The sequence below is a fragment of the Oryzias latipes genome, chromosome 13, assembly GCF_002234675.1.
Source record: "Oryzias latipes chromosome 13, ASM223467v1".
NCBI classification, from domain to species: domain Eukaryota; kingdom Metazoa; phylum Chordata; class Actinopteri; order Beloniformes; family Adrianichthyidae; genus Oryzias; species Oryzias latipes.
Genome location: NC_019871.2, coordinates 31,559,306 through 31,571,696, shown reverse-complemented (window position 1 = coordinate 31,571,696; position 12,391 = coordinate 31,559,306). Strand labels below are relative to the sequence as shown.

The following is a 12,391-nucleotide window of genomic DNA, read 5'->3' as shown; positions in this document are numbered from 1 at the left end:
CATTTTCTTTAAATCTGAAATAAAAACACTCAGATCAAAGACAGACCCCCCACCCCCCACACACACATACACACACAGACATGCAACAATTTTAAAATCTAAACAGGGATTTCGGGGGGGGGGGGGGGGGGGGGGTCGACACTGCTTTGGGTAAAAGGTCAGAGGTGAACTCAGACAGAAGGGGGGGCTTCAGAACCGAGCCTGCACTCAGGTCCACACTGCAGGTCCTGATGGACCAGGATCCGAGGGGCCTCTGCAGACCTGCCCCCCCCAAAAGCCTCTCAGCTTAAGTTCAAGACGTTCCCAGAATCTTTGTGGGACCTCTATCTGGCATCGTTCAGCTGCCGCGCCACCGTCAGGATCTCCTTGGCGCCTTTGGTCAGCAGCAGGTCTGCCAGGTCCACACCCAGACGCTCGGCCCCATCCTGGAGGTCTGCAGGGATCTTGGTGGCCGTGACCCCCACCCTCTGCAGGCGCTCATCCACCTCCTCTGAGCACTGCACACACACACACACACACATGAGCTGCTGAGGGTCTCTGCTCTGCACGTCTCAGGTCTGCAGCCACTCACCGACCCCCCCGAACAGATGCTGGTCTGCATGGTCTCCTTCAGACTCTCAGATCCGTCCAGACTGTAGACGGCTCCGGTCAGGTAGAGCTGCACAGACAGAGACGATGCCTTTAGGTTCATCGGGAAATCCAGACGTTTGACGACAGATCTGAGCTCCCTGACAGCTTTCTCGCCCCAAAGAAAGTAACTTTAAATTCATTGCTAGGAGTAATCCATTACTTTTTGTAAACAGCCAAAGACTCCTGTTTTATCATGAAGCAGCAAAAACCTGAGCAGATTATGAAACGTGGTTTCAGGGTCTGACAGGAGAAGCAGCGCCGCCTGGTGGACAAATAATAACAAAGGTGTTCCTGAAGAAGGCATCCTTCATTCACCATTCTGCTGCTGTCAGACGCGCTCTACCTGCAGCTGATTACCTGGATCAGGTGTGTTTTACCAAACTGAAGCTACAGCAGCAGGTTGGCTGGAAAACAAGCCTCCAGGCCTGCAGCTCACATCTACAGCCTGGTTTCCTCAGACCTTCTGTTCACAGCAGCTGGGCTCATCTGCACACATGGTGCCTTCAGGGGCCGTTTCCTCACCTGGGAGTCTTTGATGTAGGTGTGCACTGCCACGGGAACGCTGCAGCCCCCTTCCTGCGACAGAGAGACAGTGAATACACATTCAGGGTGTGTGTGTGTGTGCATGAGTGTGTGCACGAGTGTACCAGGCGTTTAAGGAAGGCTCTCTCTGCGATGCAGCGCAGCACCGTGTCCGGGTCGTGGAGAACCGACACCATGTCCAGGATGTCCGTGTCTTTGGCCCGAACCTCCACAGCCAAAGCCCCCTAAGACACACAAACACGCACACATGAGCACACATACACACCGCTTCCAGAGTCCAGGCTCTGCTCGGGTCTTTGCTCTGACCTGTCCTACGGCGTACATGCAGTCCTCAGGCTGCAGCACCTGTGGGCAGAGAAGCAGCAGAGCGGTGAGGAAGGACAGTCAGAAGAACCGAAGCTGATCCGTAGCCTGTCCCGTACCGCGCTGATCCGGTCCTCCCAGCCCATCCTCTTCAGCCCGGCTGCAGCCAGGATGATGGCAGCGAAGTCCTCCTTGTCGTCCAGCTTCTTCAGCCGGGTGTTCAGGTTCCCGCGCTGTGGGGACGGTGAAGGAAAAAGAATCTAGATTCCAGCAGCTTTCCCTCCAACGGGCCTTCCATGCAGGAGCAGCAGGATACAATGTCCTTGAATTCCAGGTGGGGGAACCTCCTCTTCAGCTGAGCGGCGCGACGCAGGGAGCTGGTGCCGACCACACTGCCACAAGCACAACAAGAGGTCATGTGGGTTCAGGCCCGACGCCACAGAGCCGCCCGACCGCTGCTCACCTGTTCTTGGGCAGGCTGGCCAAGGTTTTCCCGGCGTTCTTGGGGTGGAGGACCACGGCATCATGGGGGTTCTCCCTCCTACAACATAAAAGTGCTTTATAAGGTTTACAGCTGAAAATAACAGAGTTACCCTGAATGCATCACTGACGACACACCGTGATCACTCTCTAACCACTGCCCCCCCCCAGGATCCAGAAAGTGTATGAATACAGTTTGAAGGCAAAAGTTCTACACGACTTTCAAAAATGGTGGAGTCATGAGGTGGAATATAACTTCTAAACCAAAAGAAAAAGCAGAAAAATGAAAATAATCTTTTTTCTAAGTGTCACATCAGCGTATTTTTTAAGTGCTGAAGGCAAAAATAAACGTTTCTGTTTTTATGGGAATTCTTGACTTGTTTTCTTAGCAATATAAAGAAAGTTCCTGCAGTGCATAAGCACAGGACAGTTTGGAAGGAGTGACAGGAACTCAGGTTCATGAGGGATTTCTGATTCACTGAGATCCAAAACAGTTTGGAGCTCCAGAACTTAAGGGAAGCAAACTTCCCTTAAGTTCTGAAGTTTTAGCTGAAAACAAAAGAAAACACAAAGTAAGCAGCCAGTGACGTGAGTGTGCACGTGCACGTGCAGTATCAAGCGTTCGGGTAAAGTGGAGTAAAAAGATTCATTTGATGGGCGGTGTTGTCAGGCAGGCTGCCGGCTCGCCGGCGTGCTGTCAGAGCTCACCTCAGCACGGCGCCAATGGTGAAGCCTGCAGGCAGGCTGGTGGGGAGGTCCTTGAGGGAGTGCACCACCAGGTCCACCCTGCCAGTCAAACAACAACATCAGACAGACGGAAACAAACAGAAAAAAGCAGGAACAGGAAATCGGAAAAAAAGGGACCCCTTCCTTAGTGAAGAAACCCCCCGGTGATGCTCTGCCGTCACGGAAATCCCAAAGCTGGAATGGAAACGGATGCTCAGCTTATAGCAGAACATCAGCTATGTGGCAGAGGACGGGAAAATCAGGAGGTACTTGAACCTCTCACAACCAGAAACCTGCCTCCAGAAGTGAGGCGTGAAGGATTATGCCACAAGAATGAGAAGCAGTGGAAAGATACCCAACCAGACAATAGCCCCCAGACTCTGGAATCCCCCCCCCCCGTCACTTCATGTCAATTCTTTTAATAGTCAACTTTTAAACAGCTGACTGGTTTCATTGTTATTTAAAATAATAACCTTCATATGCATTCAAGTGGAGCCATATTTCTATTCTATGTTCATTTTCTTCTATTTACTTTGTTTTACATTATGTTGATTGTTTCTATGTTTTTATTGTACTGTATTGTTTTATTGTTCAGCGTTTGTGATTTTATCTGGCAAAGGTGCTACAGGAATAAAACTGACTTTAGAGGGAATACTTGGGTCCATTCTTGATCCTGTGACTACATCAATGTTTTCTCAATAAGATATCAGAAGTATTATTAAAAACTAAGACAAAATGACGGTATCTGTCTCTGGGGTGTGGAGCCGTCAGCAGAGGTTCTGGTGCCGTCTTATCCAACAGAGCACTCAACCCAAATGACCTTCCAGAAGGCACCGCTGAAAGCTTTGGTCACGGACTCTGAAAGTGGTGTTTTAACACGTTCTTGTGCGTTTCCATCAGTTCTTGTGCATAAGTAGGTGTGAATAACAACAGTGAAATAAACTAACATGTCTTCATGACACAGACAGAGATGAACAAAGGATCATCCATCTGTGGAGGGGAGGGACAGAAAATCGGTTCATCCTCTCACTGACAGATGCTCCTCTCTCCACCAGTCCAGCAGCACAAAGACCAATGGAGGACAACACCACAGAGGCCTGAGCCAAACGGAGCTGGGAGCAGTTCCCTTAGGTGGAAGGGGGCCTGTGACCCGCTGAGGCCGGGGACGGGACTCACTCGTTCCTCTCCAGAGCGTTCTCCAGCTCCTTGGTGAACAGACTCTTTTCTCCGATCTGCAGGAACACAAAACGGTCAGTCGGTCAGATGCTGCCGATGCGTCTCCACCACAGATCTGGACTCCAACCTCAGGCTCACCTTGGACAGGGCCGTGTCGAGGATCTTATCTCCTATGGTTGACATGGCAACTGGAAGGGAGGAAGAGGATCAGTGACACAGGAAGCCCCTCCACAGCAGAAGCCTGCGGAGGTTTCTCTGAAGCTGTGGACACGCCGGCCGTGTGACGCGCGTTCAACACCGTGCTGAGCGCTTTCCTAAAGCACACATCGAGCCCATGCTGTCCATATCTAGATGTGCTACATATGGACAGAGCAGGAGGAGCTCCTGCCGTTCACTAGCGCGTCCACCACCTGCAGCTGGAAGAGGCTTGGTGTGAAATGCTGAAGCGATGTGAGTCTGGTGAGTCCTGCTCCAGACGTTTTCTTCCACGGCTGTCTCGACACACGAAAGACTTGGAGTCACAGAATTCCAGTCGGGAACAAACCGCAATTATTCATTTCTCCTCCATCATCACATTTTAAACGGTTGGCACTTCCTCGAATTAAAAGGGACGCCACCCACACTACCAAATCCAGGTCCCTGATTGGTCAAGGTTGGTCCTGGTTTAACTTTCGATGTGCGTTCAGTGGACGTTTAGTACGCAGACGAAAACGGTCGTAGAAACTGTCGTAGCTACGCATGAGCGCGAAAAAACAGGAGCCTAAAACGCGTTTACATAGACTTTTTCCATATGAAGGGTCGCTTGAACACCAAAGCACTCAAGTCCACCCGGGTCAGGACTGGATCACTTGTTATCTGGGTTCTTGTCTCAGGTCGATAGCAGCAGCTCCTACCGGTCTGACTGCTAACACAAACTTCATGCAGGAGCCTTTGAGCTGCAGGTTCTGGTCTCTGCAGACTCTTAAAAGGTCCAGAACCATCAGGGTGTAGCTGCTCCACCTCAGAGCACCAACGGCTCATATAGTATAGATACAGGTGCTGAACTGTAAAGGTGTGGTTACGGCTACAGAGAGAGAGGAGACCTGGACTCACTTTGTCTGCATGAGGTCCAGTTCCTCATGGCGAGAAGAGACTTAAGTACCTTTTGTTGCACGTGCTCAGTGTGGTCTGACAGAAGCCGAGTCTGAACGTCTCACCTATCTCCAGGCGGACGTCGGGGTACAGCTCCTGCAGCTTTGCCGCCACGCTGTCCGTCTGGATGCGAGCCAGCTGCAGCAGGAGAGACCAGGTTAGGCGGTCGAGCCCGGACCAGAACGGACCCGACTGCAGAGCAGCAAAAACCAGCCCACCTGACTCTTGCGCGTTCCGATCCGGATGACTCGACTGACCTTGCCGGTCCCATCCTGGCAGAAACAAACAGAAGTTCAGAGACGGTCGCAGACAGACAGGGGGCTCGGCGTGGGCCGTCGGCGTGGGCCGTCGGCGTGGGCCGTCGGCGTGGGCCGTCGGCGTGGGCCGCTCGGCAGCCCTCCTCACCCTCACAAACTTGTAAGGTCCTTCCTCCATGGCGGGTTCCCGCGGCAGCCCCCCGACACACTGAGCTGGCGGTCACACAGTCACAGTCTTTATGACCCGCTGCCCCCACCTCCACCCCACACAGCCCTGCTTCCTCAAGATAAGAGTGCAGTTCAGCTATTCCGTTACAAACGGAAGGGTGCAGCCCCAAGGTGTGGTCCCAGGTTCTCCTGGTGAGATTAATGCATGATGGGCTTTTTAGGATTCGCCGTTATTTCCTTAGGAGGGGCTCAAACAGCTTAGACTGCTGGATCGGGTTTATTTGGACTTTATCCTGCCCGGCAGACATGGACGGGTCGACAACCAAGGCCCGGTTCTGGTGGTTTGAAGTGTCTGAGGCGTCTCTGGGGAGTGGAGCCGTCAGCAGAAGTTCTGGTGCTGTCCGGTTCAGCAGAACACTCAACCGCAACTATCTTCCAAGAGGCACCGCTGAGAGCTTTGGTCACTGACTCTTACTTCAGATTAAAAGACCCCCCCCCCCATGAAAATGGTGCTTCTGTGTTCTAACAAGTTGTAGAATGTTTCCAACGATGGACGACATACATGAAGAAGATTAAGACTAAAACTGCATTTCTGAATTTTCTTTATTCAAATTGTTGTGAATTAGGAGCAGACGTTAGAAAACGATCATAACCGTGACGTAGAAACGATGCTGGGCGGAGCAACAGTCTCTCAGCTCCTCCCCTTTCTGATCATCCTCTGTCAGACACATGGATCCATGAACGTCTCTGTTTTCCTGGTCTGAGCTGGAATCTGGATCACAACTGGACCGATGATATTTATGTTCAGGGGGTGGCGCTGTAACCTTGCAGGAGAGGTGTAGACAGAGAGCTCTCAGTAATAAGATGGGAAGGGGGGGGGGCTTCATGCCAACAGCCCTGGCCTCAATTCAGAGGTGAATTTCAAATGAACTATTGCTGCTCTACAGAAACTATGTCCGAGTTTGTTTTTGTTTTGCTAAAAACAGCCTATTCCTCATTAAAAGACCACTGAGAAAGCCTTAAATAGATGAAAACATGCTTAGCGTGAGAACCTTTTCCTCTCTCATGCATGTCTGTGTGGATAATAGGAACCTGTGGTGGAGCGGTTGCACATCTGACTCAGCGCGATCTGAGTCAGGCTACACCCAGATAACAGACAGCAGCACGGCTGTGCAGGCGGGCGGCTGTCCGCTGCAGCACAGCCACAGGTGTTGAGCCGAGGCACCACTCTGACGAAGAGCAGGAAGTCTGAGGACTGGTTTGGACTGTGGCTCTGCTGGGGGGGAGGGGGGGTTGACATGTCATGAAATGAATTTCTGCTTCAAAATTACAAAAAGGCCAAAAAAAAAGATTAACATTTGTAAATCTTTTGGATTACTGACTTAAATTAACATTCGCATTTCAATCTTAATTATTTATTTATGTTTATTCTTTTGTTTTCTATTTTTAGTTATGTATTATTTCCTTCTTCTTATTTTCCTTGCTTTATTTGGTTATTATTGAAAAACAGTTTAAAAAATGTATTTTACTTACAATTTTATTAGTTTAGATTTTGTAAAGGTCAAAACCATGTTGTTTCGTATTCAGCACTGTTTTTTTTCTTAATTGTATTGTTATAAATGTTGTATTTTGTATTGTATTCAGCAAATGTTCAACACAATAAAATTAATAAGAGACACTTCAGGATGGTTTGGTTTAAAAATGAGAGAATCAACGTTAACTCAGAAAACCTAGAGAGATTTGTCAGATCTGTTCGTTAATTATAACCGCGTGTTGAAACCTCTCCTCTCTCCTATCGATCTATGGCGTTTGCCAACGAAAGCTGGGGTAAAAACGGAGAATAGCAGATTTTAAAAACATTAAAGTAAAGTCAACTGACGCACCGCCCCCTGCTTCTTCTCAGCCAATAGGAGGCCGCGTCTCGAGACGGACACCTCCACTGGCCAATCAGAGCGATCTACCGCGCGCGGCGACGGGTCGACCGATTAGGCGCTTTGCGTGCGTGTCTCAGGAGTTACTGGGCTGGACTCACCGCAGAACCGGACCCCTCCGACATAACGTAGCTCCTCTGTGGTGTGGGGCACTGTTGCCGGAACAAAAGACCCAGAGAGTACCACGAAGTCCGGCGGTACGAGGGCAAACTCCTTACCCGCTTCCTCGTGCCAGTGATTGTGCTTCCGGTGATGTCACGGCATCGTAGAAAGGTCACTTCCGGCTTTTCAATGAATGAACAATTACTTATGCAGTAATAACAGGATGAATTGACAAATTATATCCGAAAAAGCGTGCCAATATTTTAAGGTGGGAACTGTGGAAGAACGACCAGAATAGGATGTTTGATTTCCTCTTGAAATCAAACATCCTTGAAACATCTTGAAGTCCTTTATCTCCAATAAAATGTATTTTGGTGTTTTAACACATCCTTTAGCATTTTTCCAAAGGGGGGGCATATGTGAAAAACATTAAGATTAAAACTACAGTAGGGGACGGAAGATCAGAGTGTGTGTTTGTGAGCATGTGTGTGTTGGAGTGTACATTGTTTGGGGGTTAAAGGGTGTGTGCACTAAAAGTTGCAGTTAAAATTGGCGGGTAGGACACTGAGGGGACACCTCCTGCTTGCTGGCAGTGATGTCCAAACACCCTTCCTACCAAGGGTCCTACATGTCCAAGGGGGAATTAAAACCAAGAGGGGAGGGTCTCGTGTCCATGCGGCAACCATGGGAGGGGGACCACTGCCAAGTAGCCCCTCCCCCAAGGTGCATTGCAGGCTGACACCCCCCCGGATAGCCCCAACCATATTGTCAGCCAAGTCATTACTATTAAAGTTTTTAGCAATGGTTTCCCTGGGCTGCACAGTGACATAGTGGTTCTCGTCTCACAGTGAGAAGGCTGTGGTTTGAGGGTTTGTCCAAGCACTCTGGCTTCCTCCCACAGTCCAAAAACATGCTGCTCAGGTTAATTGGTGTCTCTAAAATTGCCCCTAGGTCTGAGTGTGAGTTTGGGTGATTGTTTGGTCCTGCAACTGAATTGTGACCTGATAAGGGTGCACCCCAATTTTCATTACATGTCCATTAACTTGTGTAATACAACAGACTTACTGCCCAAAATGTTGTTGTCCAGAGCCAAGATGATGAGGGACTTGAGGAATAAAAAAAAGTGAATAAAATCTATTTTTAGCTTGTTATCGGTTCCTAAGGTTTTAAAATGTAATTGGATTTTAATTACTGAAATAAATTTCCTGCCATCCTTCATAAATACTTTGAGGTCATTTAGTTTTTTTGTACAAATGTGTTTAGTCCGTTTTTTTCCTGCAGAACTCTCGGATTTGTTGACATGCAGTCATTTAACTAACTTTAGGTACTTTTTCTGTCTTTCTTTGTTTTTTTTTTGTGCATGTGTGTGTCACAGGTCCTGGTTTTCTGGTTTTTGTTGTCCTCTTTAAAAAAAAAAAACAACTTATATTCAAACATTATGGACTAAACCAAACAAAGCTAAGAGTTGCTTCCCAAGTTGTGTTTTCAGTGCTTTAATAGTAACAAAAAGAGCCAATCTAGCCACAGGGGTTGCAAGCCAGTAACTTCTGTGCCGGTCCCAAGCCCGGATAAATAGAGAGGGTTGCGTCAGGAAGGGCATCCGGCGTAAAAATTGCCAAAATAACCATGCGAATCATCCACAACACTTTAGACATACCGGATCGGTCGAGGCCCGGGTTAACAACGACCGCCACCGATGCTGTTAACCTACAGGGTGTCGGTGGAAATTTGACTACTGTTGGTCGAAGAAAGAGGGGAGGCAGAAGGGTCCGTTGCCAGAGAGAGAAGGGAAAAGGCAGGAACATAGGTTTGAGAATAGGGACTCTTAACGTTGGCACAATGACAGGGAAAGGCAGAGAGCTGGCAGACATGATGGAGAGAAGGAAGGTAGATGTACTGTGTGTGCAGGAGACAAGGTGGAAGGGCAGCAAGGCACGTAGTATTGGAGGAGGATACAAACTTTTCTATCATGGTGTTGATAGGAAGAGAAACGGGGTAGGAGTGATTCTGAAGGGGGAGTTTGTAAACAGTGTTCTAGAGGTGAAAAGAGTCTCAGACAGGATGATGAGCCTAAAGTTAGAAATTGAAGGGGTGATGGTGAATGTAGTCAGTGGGTATGCGCCACAGGTTGGCTGTGAGTTAGAAGTGAAGGAGAGATTCTGGAGTGAGTTGGATGAGGTCATAGAGAGTTTTCCCAGAGGAGAGAGAGTTGTTATTGGAGCAGACTTTAATGGGCATGTTGGTGAGGGCAACAGAGGTGATGAGGAGGTGATGGGCAGGTTTGGTGTGAAGGAAAGGAATCTGGAGGGACAGATGGTGGTGGACTTTGCGAAGAGGATGGAAATGGCTGTAGTCAACACTTACTTCCAGAAGAGAGAGGAACATAGAGTGACATACAGAAGTGGAGGTAGGAGTACTCAGGTGGACTACATCCTATGTAGACGAGGTCATTTGAGAGAGGTTAATGACTGCAAAGGGGTGGTAGGAGAGAGTGTAGCCAGACAGCACCGCATGGTGGTGTGTAAGATGACTCTGGAGGTCAGGAAGAAGAAGAGAGGGAAAACAGAAAAGAAGACCAAGTGGTGGAAGCTACAGAATGAAGAAACTTGTGAGGAATTTAGGCAGAAGTTGAGGCAGGTCCTGGGTGGTCAGGATGAACTTCCAGATGACTGGGAAACTACAGCAGAGATTATCAGGGAAACAGGTAGGAAGGTGCTAGGTGTGTCATCTGGAAAGAGGAAAGACGGTAAAGAGACTTGGTGGTGGAATGAGGAAGTACAGGAATGCGTCCAGAGGAAGAGGTTGGCTAAAAGGAAGTGGGATGTAGAAAGGACTGAGGAAGGTAGACAGGAGTACAAGGAAGCGCAGCGTAGAGTGAAGAGAGAGGTGGCAAAGGCCAAACAGAAAGCTTACGATGAGCTATATGACAGGTTAGACACAAAGGAAGGAGAGAAGGACTTGTACAGGCTAGCCAGACAGAGAGACAGAGATGGGAAGGACGTGCAACAGATAAGGGTGATTAAGGACAGAGATGGAAAGGTGCTAACAACCCAAGAGAGTGTACAGAAAAGATGGAAGGAGTATTTTGAGGAGCTGATGAACGAGGAAAATGACAGGGAAAGAAGGGAGGAAGATGTGGTTGTTGTGGAGCAGGAAGTAGCAGAGATTGGAAAGGATGAGGTTAGGAAGGCTCTGAAAAGGATGAAGAGCGGAAAGGCCGTTGGTCCTGATGACGTACCTGTGGAGGTATGGAAGTGCCTAGGAGAGACAGCAGTGGAATTTCTAACGAGGTTGTTCAATAGGATTTTAGAGAGTGAGAAGATGCCTGAGGAATGGAGGAGAAGCGTTCTGGTTCCGATCTTTAAAAACAAGGGTGACATGCAGAACTGCAGCAACTATAGAGGAATAAAGTTGATGAGCCACACAATGAAGCTGTGGGAAAGAGTAGTGGAAGCCAGGCTTAGGAAGAAGGTGGAGATTTGTGAGCAGCAGTATGGTTTCATGCCCCGTAAGAGCACCACTGATGCCATTTTTGCTTTGAGAATGTTGATGGAAAAGTACAGAGAAGGTCAGAAGGAGCTGCATTGTGTGTTCGTAGATTTAGAGAAGGCGTATGACAGGGTGCCGAGGGAGGAGCTGTGGTACTGTATGAGGTCGTCTGGAGTGGCAGAGAAGTATGTCAGAGTAGTTCAGGACATGTATGAGAGAAGTATGACGGTGGTGAGATGTGCTGTAGGTCAGACAGAGGAGTTCAAGGTGGAGGTGGGACTACACCAAGGATCAGCTTTGAGTCCTTTTTTGTTTGCTATGCTGATGGACAGGCTGACAGACGAGGTAAGACAGGAATCTCCCTGGACAATGATGTTTGCGGATGACATTGTAATTTGCAGTGAGAGTAGAGAGCAGGTGGAGGAACAGCTAGAGAGGTGGAGGTTTGCTCTGGAAAGAAGAGGTATGAAGGTCAGTCGTAGTAAGACAGAATACATGTGTCTGAACGAGAGGGATCAAGGTAGAAGCGTTAGGTTACAGGGGACTGAGGTGAAGAAGGTGCAGGAGTTTAAGTACTTGGGGTCAACAGTTCAGTGTGATGGGGATTGTGGAAAAGAGGTGAAGAGGCGAGTGCAGGCAGGTTGGAGCGGTTGGAGGAAAGTGTCAGGAGTGTTGTGTGACAGAAGAGTGCCAGCAAGACTCAAAGGAAAGGTGTACAAGACAGTGGTGAGACCAGCTCTGCTCTATGGGTTAGAGACGGTAGCAGTGAGACAGAGACAAGAGGCTGAGATGGAGGTAGCAGAGATGAAGATGTTGAGGTTCTCCTTAGGAGTGACCAGGTTAGACAGGATAAGGAACGAGTACATCAGAGGGACGGCTCATGTTGCCTGTGTTAGCGACAAAGTCAGAGAAGCCAGACTGAGATGGTTTGGACATGTTCAGAGGAGGGATAGTGGATATATTGGTAGAAGGATGTTGGAGATGGAGCTGCCTGGCCGGAGGGCAAGAGGACGGCCAAAGAGGAGATATATGGATGTCTTAACAGAGGACATGAAGTTGGCTAACGTTAGGGTAGAAGATGTTCATGATAGAGTGAGGTGGAAAAGGATGATTCGCTGTGGCGACCCCTGATGGGAAAAGCCGAAAGAGAAAGAAGAATAGTAACAAAAAGAGCCAATGATTGAACCAAATCACCTCTTTTGTAATGAGAAAATATTATTATTGTGGTCTACTTCTGCAGGTATCATAAAGAAAGTACCTTAATGATGAAACGGGGCTCATGTTACACATTTCAATTCTGAAAATTGTCATGTGTATGTAATTTGTAAAGTAGAACAGTTTGGATGTAAATTCACAGCACTGGTCGGAGGTTCCTGATGGGGCTCGTGCCGTTGTTCCCTCTCACTTCTTAGTGAGTAGTGGGTGCGACGCAAAACGCTCGCGGCACGCGTCTAA

General features: G+C 48.6%; 1 protein-coding gene across 2 annotated transcripts; it reads right to left on the bottom strand.

The window, feature by feature from the left end:
• Positions 1-98: 98 nt before the first annotated feature.
• On the bottom strand, positions 99-7,604 carry hmbs (hydroxymethylbilane synthase). 2 transcript variants are annotated; one of them, XM_023961910.1, is made up of 14 exons: positions 7,447-7,604; positions 5,208-5,261; positions 5,055-5,127; positions 3,997-4,046; positions 3,859-3,914; positions 2,665-2,742; positions 1,940-2,017; positions 1,793-1,868; positions 1,596-1,709; positions 1,480-1,518; positions 1,278-1,397; positions 1,153-1,206; positions 572-658; positions 99-497 (listed from the first exon to the last, which is right to left on the bottom strand). In XM_023961910.1, the coding sequence occupies exons 1-14, from the start codon at positions 7,468-7,470 to the stop codon at positions 324-326; spliced, it is 1,077 nt and encodes a 358-aa protein (XP_023817678.1). In that variant the 5' UTR covers positions 7,471-7,604; the 3' UTR covers positions 99-323. The 2 variants fall into 2 exon arrangements, with proteins under 2 accessions (XP_023817678.1, XP_023817677.1); XM_023961909.1 differs by lacking the exon at positions 7,447-7,604 and adding an exon at positions 5,395-5,459.
• Between the last annotated feature and the right edge of the window lie 4,787 nt (positions 7,605-12,391).

Coding starts and splice junctions, on each gene's coding strand:
- hmbs (XM_023961909.1), bottom strand. CDS start 5,424: ATGGAGGAAGGACCTTACAAGTTTGTGAGG. Junction 1,710..1,792: donor ACCTGGAATTCAAGGACATT/GTATCCTGCTGC, acceptor CCGTCCCCACAG/CGCGGGAACCTGAACACCCG. Junction 1,519..1,595: donor GGGAGGACCGGATCAGCGCG/GTACGGGACAGG, acceptor CTCTGCCCACAG/GTGCTGCAGCCTGAGGACTG.